The 17,093-nt window shown below is 44.2% G+C and overlaps 1 protein-coding gene across 4 annotated transcripts in view; it reads right to left on the bottom strand.

Moving 5' to 3' along the window:
• Positions 1-8,293: 8,293 nt before the first annotated feature.
• Dpp8 (dipeptidyl peptidase 8) overlaps positions 8,294-17,093 on the bottom strand; it is a 52,339-nt gene continuing 43,539 nt past the window's right edge. For 3 of the 4 annotated variants that reach the window (XM_021173428.3, XM_029481360.2, XM_021173429.3), the window contains 5 exons: positions 15,895-16,041; positions 14,607-14,759; positions 12,452-12,594; positions 11,773-11,884; positions 8,294-9,606 (listed from right to left, as the gene is read on the bottom strand). In XM_021173428.3, coding sequence (XP_021029087.1) covers positions 9,484-9,606; positions 11,773-11,884; positions 12,452-12,594; positions 14,607-14,759; positions 15,895-16,041 — 678 coding nt within the window. In that variant the 3' untranslated portion in view covers positions 8,294-9,483. Of the gene's footprint in view, positions 9,607-11,772; positions 11,885-12,451; positions 12,595-14,606; positions 14,760-15,411; positions 15,535-15,894; positions 16,042-17,093 lie in introns of those variants that run through there. The other variant, XM_029481361.2, reaches the window with a different exon arrangement.

Below are 17,093 nucleotides of genomic sequence, written 5' to 3'. Positions count from 1 at the left end.
TTGTGGAAGAGCAGCCAGTGCTCTGAACTCCATCTCCAGCCCCACAGATCCTCTCATTCCTCTCTTCCCTCCCCTACCTCCAGGCATGGTTAAGGTGTAATCACTTCCCAGCACAGCCTCAGCTCCTCTGTGAAACAACAGATTAGCTGATTTTGAAGAAACCGAGCAAGCTCATGTTCTATGACTGACATCTTCAACGGTTCCACCTCAGAGGCTCTTTACTCTCGCTCTGTGTTAAGATCACTTAGGGAGTCTATAGAAATTAAACGATGGCAGGACCATCCTCTTGGTTTTGATGTAATCGATCCTATGAAGAACTCAGACACGCATTTTTTTTAAAAGCTCCCCAGGCAACTGTAATAGTAAACAGGCGGAGGAAAGCACTCCTCTTGGCTTAAAGCCTCAGTGGGACACAATGAGAAAGGATCCCAGTGCTCTGCTCTGCTCTGTTGACCTCTGTGTCTGCTCTGCTCACCCTGTGCTATTCTGGTTACTATTAGTATGCTGTGTTGAGATCAGATACTGTAGTGCCTCCAGCTTTGTTCTTTTTAACTGCTTTGCTTACTTGTGTGTGTGTGTGTGTGTGGGCACGTGCATGTGTCTGTGCTTGAGGAGGCTGGAGGTCAACCTTAGGTCTTCCTCAGGAGAGATCTGCCTTGTGTGTGTGTTGCATGTATGAGATGTGGACATGCATACCTGTATGTATGCACACAGAGGCCAGAGGAAGCCTTTGGGTGTCTTCCTCTATCATTCTTGCCTTTTTGACTCCAGACAGAGCTTCTCTCTGGACCAGAATCTCATCATTTCAGCTAGGCCAGAGAGCTCTCAGGATCTGCCCGATTCTCTTCCTAACGCCATTACAAGTGTGCATTGGCAAGCCCAGCTTTTTCTGTGGGCTCTAGGAATCTGAACTCAGGTCCTCATGCTCTACAAGTTCTCTTAGCCACTGAGTCATCTCAGCAGTTTTAGAGATAAGGCCTTTTGTTGTCTGGAGCTCACCAAGTAGGCTATGCTGGCTCTGCCTCCCTGATGCTGGGATTACAAACGTTGGACCACCACAGCTGGATTTTCTACATGGGTTCTGGAGATCAAACGCAGGTCCTCATGCTTGCCTGGCAAGGTCTATACCTAATGTGTTCAGGATTTTTACCATGAAGGCTTAAGTATATTGTATTGTATTAAGAACTTGCCAGCATATTTTGAGATAACTGTAGATTTTTTTCTAGTGCTGGAAAATGAACCTCTTACCACTAAGCTATGTTTTATAAGGACCTGACTTTTATGCTTCATCCTGTTAACTAATTTGCACACACTTGGATAAATAAAATCCAATAACTCTTGGCTACACTCAGCTCAGCAGCAGTGAGCTATCTCCCTGATAAGCTGTTGGGTTCAGGTTGCTAGGGTTTTATTGCTTTTGCACACAGTTTTGTACCTGTGTTCCTTAGGACATCCATCTAGGGTTTTCTCTTCCTGTTGTCAATAGGATAGAGATCCCAGAAATAAATCCAAATACCCACAGCCAACTGGTGACAAAGGCATACAGGGCTATGCCAGAGAAGGACAGCCATTTCTAACAAATCAAAAAAGACGAAACGGTGGAGCTTCTCTCAAAGGAGATCAAAGTTCTAATGTAAGTCCTCAAACTGTGAGACACTGGAGTAAAACACGGGAAATGATTACTCAAGACATTGACACAGAGCTGGGCATAGTGATACAGGCCTGTAATCACAGCACTTGGGAGCCTGAGGGAGGGGGACTGTGAGTTGGAAGCCAGCCTGGGCTATACAGTGAGATCCTCTTTGGAAAAAAACAAAACCCAAACCAAAAGCAAAACAAAAACAAAAAAAATAAAACCCCATAACCTCCTTTCTAAAAAACAAAGACCAGGGCTCGGATATGGCTCAGCAGTTACAGCACTCGTTGCACTTGACTGGACCAGTGTTCAGTCTCAGCACCCATAGAACAGCTAGCCACCGCTGGGATTCCAGTGTTCAGTCTCAGCACCCATAGAACAGCTAGCCACCGCTGGGATTCCAGTGTTCAGTCTCAGCACCCATAGAACAGCTAGCCATCGCTGGGATTCCAGTACCAGGAGACCTGGCATCCTGTTGTTGTTGTTCTTCTCCTCCTTCTTCTCTTTCTCCTTCTTTATTTTATTTTCATGTGCATTAGTGTTTTGCCTGCATGTATGTTTGTGTGGGACGGTTACATCTTCTGAACTGGAGTTACAGACAGATGTGAGCTGCCATGTGGGTTCTGGGAATTGAACCTAGGTCCTCTGGAGGAGCAGCTAATGCTCTTAACCACTGAGACATCTCTCCAGCCCTTGACACCAGCTTCTAAGCTTCTAAGCGCGCGCGCGCACACACACACACACACACACACACACACACACACACACACACACACACACACAGAGGCACACACTCACTGCATCAGTTACTTTTCCCTTGCTATCATGACTAAAGCCACTTCCAGGTGAGTTTAATTTTCTAGAATCCATCACTCTCACAGTGCAGAGCATGGCAGCAGGCCGGCAGACACGGTGGCTGGAGCAGCAGCTGAGAGCTCACATCATCCACAGGCAGGAAGCCGACAAAGCACACTCAATTAGCACATGGTTTCTGAAACCTCAAAGCCCGCCCCCAGTGACATATTTCCTCCACAAGGCCATTCCTCATAAGCCTACCTGGTGCGACCAACTGGAGACAAAGTACTCAAGTGTCTGAGAAGATGGGGAATATCTCATTCAAACCACCATATTCATAAACATTTTAAAAAGAAAAAGCTTAAATCCCAAACCCAAACAAACAAACAAATAAACAAAAGTAAATGGCAACAATTCATGAAAAGCACTCAGTGTAATTAGCTACCAGGGAAAGGCAAACTATACTTTCCCCCAACCCCTCGCCAAGCAAAGGTTATCATCAAAGAAAGAAAAAAAAAAAAAAGCTCTTGGTTAGTGTGGAGAAGAAACGCAAGAATATAGCTTGAGACCCAGCAGCACTCTACCAAGGGAGCTACTTCCCAGCCACTCAGCCACTTCTTACTACCTCCTCTCAATCTCTCACTCTCTCTCTCTCTCTCTGTGTGTGTGTGTGTGTGTGTGTGTGTGTGTTGAGGTCAGAGGACAACCTTTCAGGGTTGGCTTTCTCCTTCCACCATACTAGTCCCCAGTTTGAACTCAGGTCCCCAGGCTTGGAGGCAAGCCCCTTTATCTGCTGAGCCATCTCAGAGGCCCATTTATTTATTATCTGGCAAATTCTGGCAGTAAATATCTAGCAAGTGATTCCTACTTGTCAGACTCCACAGGAGTTTGAGGAGAAGCCAGCTAGCTTAGGAGTGTTACCTTCAGTGTCTGTAATCAACTAGAGAAAGCAAGCCAGTAAGGAATGGTAGGGCATAAAATGAAGTGCTACCTCTGAGTTAACCTTCACTGAATACTCCAGTGCTGCAGGCAGCAGGCAGCAGGTGCTTTAGGGGAAGGTCTCATTATTGCCATCTGACATCTAGGAACTCAGAGGGTTAGGATGCTATAGAAACATGACCAACCCCCTAAAACTCTCAGGGAGCAGAGGTGCAGCCAAGCTCAGAATGTGGATGCCATTTTGTCCCCCACCCCCCCGCTTCCTTGGGCAGCAATCCCAAACCCCATACAGGTAAAAGTTCTGAGGAGCTGGTTCTGATGGAGACACATGCTATACTCACTGAGAGCGGAACGCCTCAAAAGCCTCCACCTGAGAGGGAAACTGAGGCTAGGTCAGGTGACACGACTGATTCTCCCTGAGCTCCCTCCCACTGCCTCAGACAAGGTCTTGCCGTCTTTACTGCCCAGGCTTTCCTCTCATTCTTGTGTTCTGTGGCCTCGTGCATTGGCTTCCAGAGAGGGACGATGGTAAACTTGTATTGTTGCTGCTGTGGAGACAGATCTTGCTGTGCAGTTCTACACTGCTCTCACCTTGTGGCCTGCCTGCTTCCATCTCCCCAGGGTCGGAAAGAAAGGTATGTGCCTTCATGACCTCCTCCTCATAAGTTGTTTGTTTTTTCTTTTTTTCAGGACACTTTGGTTTTGTTTTGTTGGGTTGTTTTGAGACAGGGTTTCTCTGTGTAGCCCTGGCTGTCCTGGAACTCCCTCTGTAGGCCAGGCCAGCTTTAAACTCAGAAATCCTCCTGCCTCTGCCTCCCAAGTGCCAGGATTAAAGGCCTGCACCACCACCATCCCACTTACACTTTACTATTCATTAGGCATAATGTGCACCATGTGTATGAGTTTTTTGCATGTATGTATGTGCATCATGTATGTGCTTTGTGCCAGAGCAGGTGAGGGCTCCATAGCTCCTGGAACTGAAATTGCAAAGGGTTAACCGCCACATGAGTGCTGGCGTTTGAACCTGGGTCTTCTGGAAGTGCAGCCAATGCTCCTAAATTCTGAGCCATCTCTCTCCAATTCCAAATTATCTTAAAGATAATTTTTATCCCTAATTTTTATATGCAAAAGACCCTAATTCAGTTCCGGTTGGCTTGCCCTATTTGTTCACATGGTGTTTCACGCATAACTACAGAAAGGCACACGACCCAGACAAGTCTCTGTTCTGGAGTACTGACAAACTCAAAGTTGCTGTGAAAATTCAGAATTGTTCAGTTGGGCATATAGCTCAGAGACTGAGCACATTACTAGCATGCCAAAGGCCCTGAGTTTGCACAGTTGGGAAAATGATGGCAAAACTTCAGATTGTCAAAGAAAAAACACTACATCTGGCCAGGAGGATGGTTCAGCAGTTTAGAGGTTCTTGCTGCCAAGCCTGATAATCTGAGTTCAGTCCCCAGGACCCATATGGTAGAGATAAAGAACTGACTTTCCTCTAATCTCCATTACAGCATTACACTAAACTCTCTCAAAGCATTTATGTAGTGACAATTTTGGAATTTTGGTTTCTTTATATTGTAAGAATGGTCTTGCTTTAATCCCAGGTGTGGGATATGGAGCTGCTTCAGATTGTTTACAGCAGCTGACTGTGATTTGCCTTGTGCTGTAGTAGGGGTGTGATTTTGTCAGCTGCAGAGAGCTTCTGCGATTATGTGATGTTTGGAATTCTGGGAATTTTTCAGAGGGTACATAAATGTTAGTGTATATATATGTATATATATGTGTATGTGTGTATATATATATATGTGTGTGTGTGTGTGTGTATATATATGTGTGTATATATATATATATGGGTTGTTGGTTGCTGTTGGTCAAGGTTTCTTAAGTAGTCATGCGAAAGGAAGAAACAAGAAAAAAGAAGAAATTAGATATCTGATGTTGAAGATCAAGCTTGCCCCAAGGAACACAATGCCCCTAATCAGCAGGAAGTAGTCTAATGATGACATCACCACTTTTCCACTCCCTGACTTTTCAGGGATCTCTTTCCTCTCTATCCTGTTATCGCTCCTATCTAATGTTAAGATGGTTGAAAGGGTGGAGAAGGGTGGAGGAAAGAAGCCACAGAGGAGCCAAAGACAGCCACATGTTCAGAACCTGTAGAAGCTTCGATCAATTGTCAGTGATATAAATCAGAAGCCCCGGCAGGTCAGGAGGTACCTGTTAGTCCCTGGTGCCTAGGCTGAGGCTTCTGGGAACCTTCCGCAGATACTGAGCAGCGCTCTGCACACCTCCCACTCAGTGTTTGTACTGCAGCTCCCACATGATCTGCACCCAACCCCAACATCTCCCTTCATTGCAAGCACATGACCTTGGGTATCAGTCACTCCAAAGTTGAGTCATCAAAGCAAGGCTGTACAGATGCGGGAGGGAAAAGGAGCGGGGGGGGGGGGGCGGGGGCAAGGAACACTGAAGCCAGTTGATTTCAGCAGCATCTTTATTGCAACCAAGAACCTGTAATAAAATGCAGCGAAACGAATGCTTCACATCACACGATTAAAAGCCGTGGGGCTGAAGAGGAGCCCCGTGCGCTTACTGGAGAGGCATGCAGGTCTGCACAGGTCAGTGCTGAGACAGCAGGCACTTTAAGTGCTTAACTCAAAGACTTCCACCCAACCCAATTTTGCTTAAAACAACATAAATTTGTATTAGGGTTACTCAAAACCAAACACACAAACACAGCTTCTGTGTCTGCAAGGGACTTGTAGAATGGTTGGGAGGGGAGATAGGAGAGGAGAGGTGGGGCTGGAAAGGCCAGTCGGGATGTTTCCAGTTCCTTCCATCTGCTGGGAGATGCTCTCACATACATAGTGTAGACTTGGCTGAGGCTCTGGTCTCACATCATGGAAGATGGGTTCCTGGGCTTATGCAAATGTTCTGTGTCCCTATCTCCCATGGCACCACGGAAGACATTCAACATAATGACTTAAATTAGCTTCAGATGTCACATACCCATCAGTACTGCTTCGTTAATAAGCATGCTTAGCATTTACTTAGAAAGGAAAAATTAACCATTTTTATGTGGCTTCCTTTAAAATGTTTTATAGGAATATATTAATAAATACTTCTTTAAAAACCCTATCTATCTTAACTATCACATAGCTACCATGAGGCAGGCCACAGATAGACCCTGGTTCTGAGTACTAACTGTGAGATCCTGGGTGTGTTTCTTTCTCTCTAGAACACAGGCTTGGTTTTTTTCTCCCTAGCAGATGAGGACACTGGGTTATGTTAAAGATTTGTTCCAGATGGAAAATGTATGATTCTGTAGCAATGGAAGCCTTGACTGGAATCCTCCCACCAGCAGAGAGAACTGTGTGGTAAAGGCAGGAAGCACCTGAACACACCCATGCGTGTGGCTCACGGTTTTAAAGGAACAAGCGTGCGTCGTGGCTTCATCTTTCTGTGTGAGGCTTTGGGGGGGCCAGGACTGGGAAAGGTCATCATGCCCAAATACATTCTCAGACTAGGGGCACGAAGAGTGCTTTGCATCACAGCTGAGCAGTTTCTTTGACTACTGTTATGGGTTCCTAACAACCAGCCACCATATAAGTCACCTGTTCTCTGACTGCGACTGCATTCTTTACAGAAAGTTTATAAAAGCAGCCTGCAGACCCGCCCTGAAGTGCCCAGGAAGCGCATCCTGCTAGAAATGTGCGCTCTGGTCTCCACCCAAACTGATGAGCTCATGCCTCTGAGAGCAGGTTCAAGACTCCGTTTCTTGTGCGTGGGGTCCTGGATGAACCCGAGAGTCCTGCTGCTGTGAACGTAAGAGTAGCTTGCTACCAAACCTGTGAAAACCCCACACTTTGGTCCTTACTGATGCTCTCTGGCTCCCACCACACTCAGACTTTCAGGGAGGTGTGTATCTTTCGCTGACATCCAGTCATGGAACAGTGTTAGAGTGGTTTCTGATTGCTCCAAATGACTGATGCCTTTCTCACTGGTGTTGAAAAGCAAGCCTGGTCAAGCCACCTTTCTCTAAGTGAGTCAAGTACTTTTCCTCGTAGAGAAGGAAGAAGGCATTTAAAAGGCAGTTGTAGATGCACTCCTGTGATACCCGGAGAGAAGGCAGAAAGAATCTAGGATAATTGAGGTTTTCTAAGATTTGTCTGCATAAAATAAGAGATGTCTCTGTACAAAGCAAATGGGTGGTTGGTGCTACTTCATGTCATGCCTACCTAGAATGTAAGAAGCAGCCCCAGGAGGCTAACTAGTCCAGCAATGCCACCCTCAACAGTCAAAATAGACATAAGTCATGGGGGAAATACTTTGTAGGGGGAGGAAAGTTACCCAAATCAGTTTAATTTAACTTGAAAAAATATAAACAAATTTTGGCACGGTAAAATGTCATAAGCATGAAAGTCAAAATAGATAGACAAAAAGAAAAGTGTGGGGTCTATCATACAACATAGACACACAGCTGGCAAACCCAGCCCTCCCTCCCCAGGACAGAAGCCCACAGTCACCTGCCATTTATCTCCAGGCTTCCCAAAGCATCCACCTCTACTCTGGCGGTCCCTGTCTTCACTGTGCTCTCTTGGAAAGGGACCTGATGTGGCAGTGAGAAAGAAACACAGTGACTTTTCTTGGAGTGATTTTTAAGTTATGGTAACTGTCTAAACACTGGGGTGTGATTAATGAGGGTCAAGCCCACAGGTGTCTGGCGGCAGTGGGACCCATCTAATACTGGAAGGCCCTAAGGGCAGATGCCAGCCAGCACTTGAAAGCTCATGCAACCCTTCATAGTCAAGCAGGAAGGCCGAAGCAGGAGAATGTTATGACCGAGTAACACAACTAACTTTTGATAGGCTTCCAACACAAAGAGTGCCATGGTTTGTCAGGGATCAGCTTACGGCAAAGAAGTGGTCTGGAAACCGTTTTATTTTAAGCTAGTGATATCTAAATTACATTCAAATAAAAAAAGTTAAAGTTTAGATTTGTAAGGTTTTTAAAGTTAAAAGGAAAAAAACAAAAAGCTGGAATTATAAAAGTAACCACTCCAAAGACTGACTGCCCCTGTAGCTGTCAAAGCTTGACCTCCTAGCTCTGGTTACATTTACCCTGGGTTTTCTCAGGAGTATTTATGGAGAAGCAGAGCCTTGCTACCTGGTCTTTCCTGGTCATTCCCTGCACCAGAGTCTCTCCCTTCCCACTGTGACCTTTTACCTCCTGGAAACTAGGGAACACTTTAATGAAGGAAAGGCCAAATGGAAACGGCACCATTATATTTTCAGAATACAAGTGAATGTGTACATATTCTGTTCCTAAAAGGAGAAAAAACTTGCCTGCTAATTTTCAAGCTCTCAAATAATTTGATTAAAAATGTTTTCCTTATAACTGTCAACATCTTGAGACTTGTGATTAAACTCATGCTACATAGTTACTTGCCTTTATGTAAAAGAAAACCCCACTCCATCACATCAAAGCAAAAGGAGAATTACTTAGACTAGATGCTGTTTAAATTGGTTAAAAAACTGGTCAGAGCCCAGCCAGGTAAGTATCTTTAGGAGGCCACTAGGTTATCCTTGAAAAATTATTAATGACTGGGAAAGTCATAAGCTTAATAGTATTTAGTTCATGACATGCTGGATACACCCCAAGTGACGAAGCATAAGCTATTCAATTAGACGTAAGTGCTATCAAATCCATAACTAGTCAGAGATCCTGGAATTGAACCAAACCAATCACTACTATCATCATATTTTAACAAACTCAGAGTATATGGTAAAGTCCACTAATTAAGTCCAAGAGGCTTATACTGCTAGTAAAGTGAAAGTAGGCTAGTCTGAATATGTGGCGCTGGTGCCTTGGTTCGCTCAGTCTCCTCAGGTGCTGTTCAATCCCTTGGGAACGTGTCACTCTGTTCTATGTGCATGGTCAAGGTATTAGAGTACTATCCAGGAACTGCAGATTTCTGCATGGCACCAAATTTACTTTCCGAAATAGATCTTATGTGGCAGGTACAAAAGTAGGTTCATCAACTCTGGCTTCTCTCTTGGCTAACCCTCTTTGTTTGGTTAGACAGTGGACACCAAGCTCTACATGAGTCAGGGTTATATCACTTTCAGAGCAGCAATACGCGATCCAAGGTTCTCCTGAAGGTAGTGGAGCAGGTGCAGTTCATAGTGTTCTCCAGACTCAGGAACTCTGATGCTGTGCCTCTCCTGAGGGTAGATCTTCACAACAAAGGGTAGAGGCAAGAAGAGGAAGTTTAGTGGTGCCCCTCTTCCAAGACTTTCTCAACACAGTTACTTATATATTGCTTTCTGAGGCTGGGTCTCATGTAGTCCAAGCTCACCATGCGGCTAAGGATAGCCTCAAACTCCAGATCCTCCTGGCCCTGGCTCCCATGCACTAAGACGTTTTCCAGAGGTTTTTAACTGGATTATCAATATGGAACAATGCCTCTCCGTGGTATCACATTAATACAGATTATCCTGGGGCTGGAGAGATGGCTCAGCAGGTCAGAGCACTGACTGTTCTTCCAGACGTCCTGAGTTCAAATCCCAGCAACCACATGGTGGCTCACAACCATCTGTAATGGGATCTGATGCCCTCTTCTGGTGTGTCTGAAGACAACTACAGTGTACTCATATAAATTTAAATTTTTTTCCACATTTATTTTATGTCTATGAACATTTTGTCTGTGTGTATGTATGAGTACCATGTGTGTATCTTTTTTTTTTTTTTTTTTAAGATTTATTTATTATATGTAAGTACACTGTAGCTGTCTTCAGATGCACCAGAAGAGGGCGTCAGATCTCATTACGGATGGTTGTGAGCCACCATGTGGTTGCTGGGATTTGAACTCAGGACCTTCGGAAGAGCAGTCGGTGCTCTTAACCACTGAGCCATGTCTCCAGCCCCCATGTGTGTATCTTACAGAGGGTTGTGAGCCATTGTGTTGATGCTGAGAACTGAACCCAGGTCCTCTGCAACTTACTGACATCCACCTGCTTCTCAGCCCTGAGCCATGGCTTCAGCTCAAGATCAAATGGATTTTTTTTTTTTTTTTTTTTTTTCTTTTTGTTTTTTCAAGACAGAGTTTCTCTGTGTAGCCCTGGCTGTCCTGGAACTCACTCTGTAGACCAGGCTGGCCTCGAACTCAGAAATCCACCTGCCACTGTCTCCCATGTGCTGGGATTAAAGGCGTGTGCCACCACTGCCTGGCAAGATCAGATGGATTTTAATGTGACAGAGAATGAAAATTTTATAAATATGGCTTTAGCTTTCCACAAAAGCTAGTCATTCCTTCTGTTTAAACTTAATGTGGCCAAACTTTTCTTCATAAAGTTAAATGTATGTGTGTGTGTACACAGTACTGGTCTCTTTTGTTCCTTAAGATAATATGTTCATGAAAAATACTTTTCCTTTCCTTTTGATATTTCAGTTGATGTTTCTTTATTACACTATGAGACACTTGTCTGTAGTAGCATTTTTCAAGCCTTTTGATCTCAGAAGGCTTTACATACCCCAAGCTTGTCTGTTGTCTTGGGTTATGTCTTTATGTCTATCAGTATTTCTCACTGAGCACAGTGACACACGTAGGCTGAGTCAGGAGAATCAGTAGTTGGTGGCCCCCCTTCCAAAAAGGGGGAGATATATGGTGAGACCATTACTCAAAACTGTTTCATATGTAGCCAAGGCTGGCCTCAAGCTAGCAGCCTGTATCAGGTCCAGGATTACAGGGGTGTTTTTTGGGTGTGTGTGTGTGTGGGGGGGGAATGCATCTCTTGTAGCCTAGCCTTTAACTTGCTATGTAGCACTGTGCTTCTGATCCGCTTGTCTCCACCTCCTAAGAGCTGGGGTTACAGGTATGCAACACTCCGCTTGGCTAAAAGCAGTTCCTCTTAAAACCTCCTCCAAAATCTTTATTTACTTAGCATAAGGGAGCTATGAAAAAGAGTAACCCATTAATTTCTATTTGCATGACAATGTGAATGAAAACAAGACTAAAAGATCTTGTAAGCAGGTCTTTAAAAAAAATTATCTTTTGTGTGTGTGTCTGAGTATATCTAACTGCACCATTTGTATGTTAGAGTTCATGAAGACCAGAAGAGGCCACCATTTTTGGCCTATAGGCTGCCATTTTTGGCCTATAGGCTGAATGAACACAGATATGTAAGTCACATAATTGAATAGGCCTTTGGTTGATAGTTTTTATAGCTGATGATTTTTATTAGCTAAAGACTGGAAGTTATGCTTATTATTATTACTTCAGTGTTCTTAGGTAGAGTGCAGACACAGCCTGACACTCAGCCTTTTTCCTCATTTTGTTAGATTTCAGAGCAATGCTTCACTATTAATCACCATATTGAATTTGAAAATGCAGAACAACCCACCTGTAAGTCATATGGCTTTCCAGCCCTCACTAAAAAACTCAGCAATATACTGGTGTGTGCAAAGTGAACATTCTCATCCAAGAACCCATGTAAGAGGAGTAACCGGTTTGGTCTAGAGGAATAAAAATATCAGAATTAGGCAAGACAGAAGAGTGTGACGGCTGACCCGCACGTCCTTTAACCTACGGACAGCGCTGTCTCTGTTTCCAGTCCTAAACCTACGAGATCAGAAGCCACATGGAGTGACTAGAAAGGAGAGATGGTCAGCGTCTGAGTAACGCTACGAGTTCCTAGAACACGTTTGTGAAAACACTAAGCTGACAGACTTGCTTCCACTCTGACACAATTAGGGACTTAATTTCTTTCAGCGTAAGCAACTGCTTCAAATATAAAGATAAATAAACAAACATAACTATACTTTAGAAATTCTCCCAATATGGTCTCTGAATTAGTCTTTAATTTGGCTCTGAGTGCTACTCTAGACGGTTTAGCAGCTAGTAGTAAAACACTTGTCTATGCAATGGTTTGGGCTCAATCCCCAGTACTGAGGAAGAAAATAATTTTTTAGTATTTATAAAACATTCATTTTAATTTTCAGCATTTAGTTTGTATCATTATCCTGAAAGTTGTTAAAACACCACTTAAAATGGACAGCCTTAACTGTAAAGCAGGAACTTACTCTGAGGGGAACTTCTCCGCTTGCATGGCCACAGAGCCTAAGTAGTAGCCCTGTTCGTTCTGGTCAGGGTGACCCATATAGCGCTCCGTGTATCCTGTATCATAGAAGATCCACAGAGTGACTGGGGCCCCAGCAATAGCAACCTGCGTATGAGAACACGGACAGTCAGGTGTGTCCCAGAAAAGAGGGCTAGCAAAGGTAACTTACAACTGCAAATGTATAAGCTAAAATTATCCTCGCCATGCTTTAGTCCTACTACTGGGCAACATCTCAGGACAGGCAGAAGCCTGAAGTCGGGTGCCAAGGTCACAAATCTGATACTCCATGAGTCACGAAGCTTTGTGCCCCACAGGCACACTCTGCACCATGCCCTGAAACTGGGGCAGCTGAAATATACACCATGAGTTCCTTTATCCAAAGCAGACACTGAACCAGACATCCTTGAGAAGCCATCCCGCCCTGGGAACAGGTGGGAACTGCCACCTACCTCATCTACAGAAAGCACACACTGTCACATTGCTGCTTCCTTTTAGCTTTTTTCCCTTAAGCAATACAGAATTTAAAATGATGGAGTATATGTAAATAAAACATTTGATTTTAAAGCTTCTATGTAGTTTTCTATTTAGATATTTTAATGAATGTCCTTTGTTTTACAGATAGTGTTTCAGTAGGTAGCCCAGGCTAGCCTCGTGTTGGCAACTCTTCTGCTGCTCTGTCTGCTGCAGGCCCCAGGATGACAGGTGCATGCCACGATGCCTGGCTCTTTGGTTCTAATAATTACTTCCCGTAAACAGGGCAGAGTGTAATCCCAGCCCTCAGAAGGTGCAGGCAGAAGGATTAGAAGTTCAGATTATCTTTAGCCATACAATAAGTTAGAGAGGCCAGCTTGTCTTCTTTTTTTTTTGGTTTTTTGTTTTTTGAGACAGGGTTTCTCTGTGTAGCCCTGGCTGTCCTGGAACTCACTCTGTGGATCAGGCTGACCCCTAACTCAGAAATCCGCCTGCCTCTGCCTCCCGAGTGCTGGGATTAAGGGCATGCGCCACCACTGCCTGGCTTCAGCTTGTCTTAAACAAACCACAAAACAAAAAATAAAAAAAAATGATCATTGTGAAGAACTATATTACTAATATAAAAATTACTACTCTTAATTTGTATTTTTGCTAATTTTTTTTTTACACTTAACTATCTAGCTACCTATGTGCATGGTCATACTCAGTTTGTTCTTCCACTGTGTGGGCACTGAACTCAGTGTCAGGCTTGGTGGCGGGCACTTTACTTGCCAGGCCATCTCACTACATCCTGCCTTTCTTTTTGTAACATTAAAAAAAGTGAGCCTTTTATACGAGCATGTGTGTATTTGCATGGGTGCACACGTTAGGGGCATGGCTGCAGAGGTCAAGGACAACCTTGCAGAGTTGGTGGCTCTTTCCTCTCACTACCTGAGTCTCAAGGATCAAACCCAGGTTGTCAGGCTTGGCCTTAGGCACCCTTGCAGGGTCAGCTCATCTACCCACTCATTACTATTTTCTTAGTAATATCATCTTTCTATAACCTTTTTAGTATAAAATTCTAAGAATCTGAAGAATTCTAAGCATGTAAATATTCAGTTCACTTCCCATGATTTGTTTAGGACCCTGTGCTGGACACAGATGGACTTAACTGTTAAGGACTGTTAGCTGTTGAGGATAGACCAGAGCATAGGACAAAGATGTACTTTAGTAATTAAACAAGTAGTACGATCCAGTAACTGTGTGTGTGTTTTTACTAGTCATGACTTTTAATCTTTGGCATGTATAAGTAGTTAAAAATTGGTGCTCAGGCTGACAAGTGTTTAAAAAGCTATATTAACACAAAAGGTACATTTCCCATGTTGTAAAACACAAACTCAACATTCTACAATATTGGCAATACCATGAGCCTTCAAAACTATTACTACTTCCAGGTGTCTTCGATTAACAGAATTCTATCTAATTACAAAAACAAACAGAGCTGGGTGGTGGTGGTGAACAACTTTAATCCCAGCATGTGGGAGGCAGAGGCAGGGAAATCTTTGAGTTCAAGGCCAGCCTGGGCTATACAGAGAAACTCTGCCTAAAAAAAGCCGAAATCAAGAAAACAAACAAGCAAAAACTGAAATACAACAACAGCTACGTACCCGGAAGATATCCGACCTCTGCATTAATGCCATCAGGGAGAGGTAGCCACCATAGGACCAGCCGTGGATGCCCACTCGATCCAAGTCAATGAAGTCATACTGAGATGCTAGGTACTGGAGTCCTTCCACTTGATCATCGATTTCTATTTGACCCTGTCAAAAAGGGGGAAGCTCACTGGCTCTGATGTACACTAGTCTTAGAGAATTCTTTTTAATGCTGCTTCATGTTTTTACTAAAAATTCCTGGAGAGTTTCTCTTTTCAGATTAGAGTTTAATTAACAAGTAATATTCTATTTTGCCTCAGGAAATGTAAAGTAAAAATGCTTCTATAGGTAAGGACCTGCTACTCCTCCTACTACGCTGGCTGATGGGGGTTTAGTCCCCAGGCCTTTCCTGTCATTGCCCACACTGTCCCTAGCTACAGCGTGTCTCCCACTCGTTTGTTCTGTTGTCTGCTAAGAGGCCAGCAACTTCCTTGTAACAAGCCTTCCTCTATCCAATTTTTTTCAGCCCCTTTAAGAGATTAATTTTACTTCTCCTTTTAGCACTTAAGTGCAACAAAACAGGGGGCATTACCCCTGAGGCCCTAACTTCCTCTTTTCCAGCATGTTACCTCTAGCAAAGCTCTGGACGGCTTAGTTCCTGCCAGTACCACCCAGGGTATCACCTGGCCTGCCAGTGCACACAGTCTTGCTTCACTGAGCCAAAACCAAAAAATAAAACAACCAAAAACTTACATGAGAATACAACATAAGGTCAAAGAACTGTCTGTGGGAGAGCATCCCATGTCTTACTCAGCATGTCCAACACACTGGCAACCACAGGGACTGCCTTACAGTGCAAAAGGAACATCGGCCTGTCTGTCATCAGTTCCCAAAGCAGCAGAAAGGACCTGGGGCATCTCTAAAAAGTAGCATTTAAAGCTTCCTGCAGAGAGAAAGAGGCTTGTCACAAGGAAGGAACTAACCAGTCGGTTTCCCTCTTCACAGAGGACAGAACAAATCTCAATTATTTCTTAGCTATATATGGTCTCTGCAAGCTAGATGGGGCTGCTTTGTAGGGAGGTGCGGGTACAACTTAGAAGAGTATTTTTGTGCAGAAGTGGTTCTACCTCAGCTCCTGGGCATTACATACAGGTAACCAGGAGTGAGTATAGTGTAAACCCAACTGTGCCTTCCTTCCCACTGCTCAATTCTAACGTGTGCTCCCTCATTCTGTCACTTAGATCCTCCCCCAACTCAAAGAAAATGAAAACATTTGAAAAGAAAGTGCTCTATGTTCACACACCATTTTATATTTAAAGGCGCCTTCAAATTTAAGTCCTCGGTGACAGGATCCCCTGTTGTCTATCACCACAACCACATAACCCAGGGAGGCCAGGGTGTTCAGGCGGAAATACTTGACTCCTTTAAACCGATTGTTCACCAGCTGCACCTGGAAGAGAGGCACATCTTGAGTGAAGTTGCATGGCAGCATACAGAGCATGAGAGGGGGATCCACGGCGAGGCGAGCACCAGGAAGCTGAGCTTCCTATCATCTTCCTGTTGAAGCGTAAGTGTGACAGGATCCACTTTTAAACGGACTCTCCTCTAGGCATGTTTGTGTTGCTCACACTTAGTCTCACACTTAGAGCTTCATGGCAAATACCAAACACTGCAGACTTCATTCCAGCTCAGATAATTAAGATTTAAGTAAGGTAAGATAATCCACCCCACAGAGAAAGTTGCCGAATTATCTACACCAAAGAATATGTCACTCAAATAACAGTGACAAGGACAATTAAGACCATCTTCTCGCCCCACTTGTCTCTTCTGGAGTTGTTGCTGAGTGACAGCGAGGAGATGTGGCATTCTAATGAACACTGTTATCAGTCCGGTTATCTCATTCATGTTACACAAATTAGTGTAAAAGTATGATTTTTAAATCACTTTATCACCCTAGAGACTACCCTTCAAAGTGACAGAGAGAGAGAGACTGCATCTGGGGCTGTACTAGAAAAGGAGCTGTAGCTACAGAGAGGAGGAGTGAGCCACACCCTGCATGCTCATGTTTCAGTCAGCTCAGGGCACTCATGAAGTGGTGGTCTCGTGGGATCACAACGGAGCTGAAAATGTCTAATGACAGCACAGCTGGCGTGATGCGGTGCATTTCTCCTGGGTTTGGGGCACTGTTAGTGTAAACAAGCTATTGCACTGCCAGGGTTCTGAGCCGTACTGAACAATGGCTGGTAACAGATGACTAGATTACTGGTGGGTGGGTGTGGTAGCTGGGATTGAACCAAGGGCCCTACATTTGTTAAGCAATGCTTACCACTGAGTTACAGCCTCAGGTCCTGGTTTTGTTTTGTTTTGTTTGTTTGTTTTGAGATCGGGTGTCCCTGTATAGCCCTGGCTGTCCTAGAATTCGATCTGTAGACCAGGCTTTTCTTGAAACCACATAGATCTGTCTGTCTCTACTTTCCTCCACCCCACTTGGGATCAAAAGCA

The sequence above is a fragment of the Mus caroli genome, unplaced genomic scaffold (genome assembly GCF_978045245.1).
Source record: "Mus caroli unplaced genomic scaffold, Mus_caroli_1 scaffold_11, whole genome shotgun sequence".
In the NCBI taxonomy this organism is placed as follows: domain Eukaryota; kingdom Metazoa; phylum Chordata; class Mammalia; order Rodentia; family Muridae; genus Mus; species Mus caroli.
Note: the sequence above shows the minus strand (reverse complement) of the source record. Positions and strands in the feature narration are given on the sequence as shown.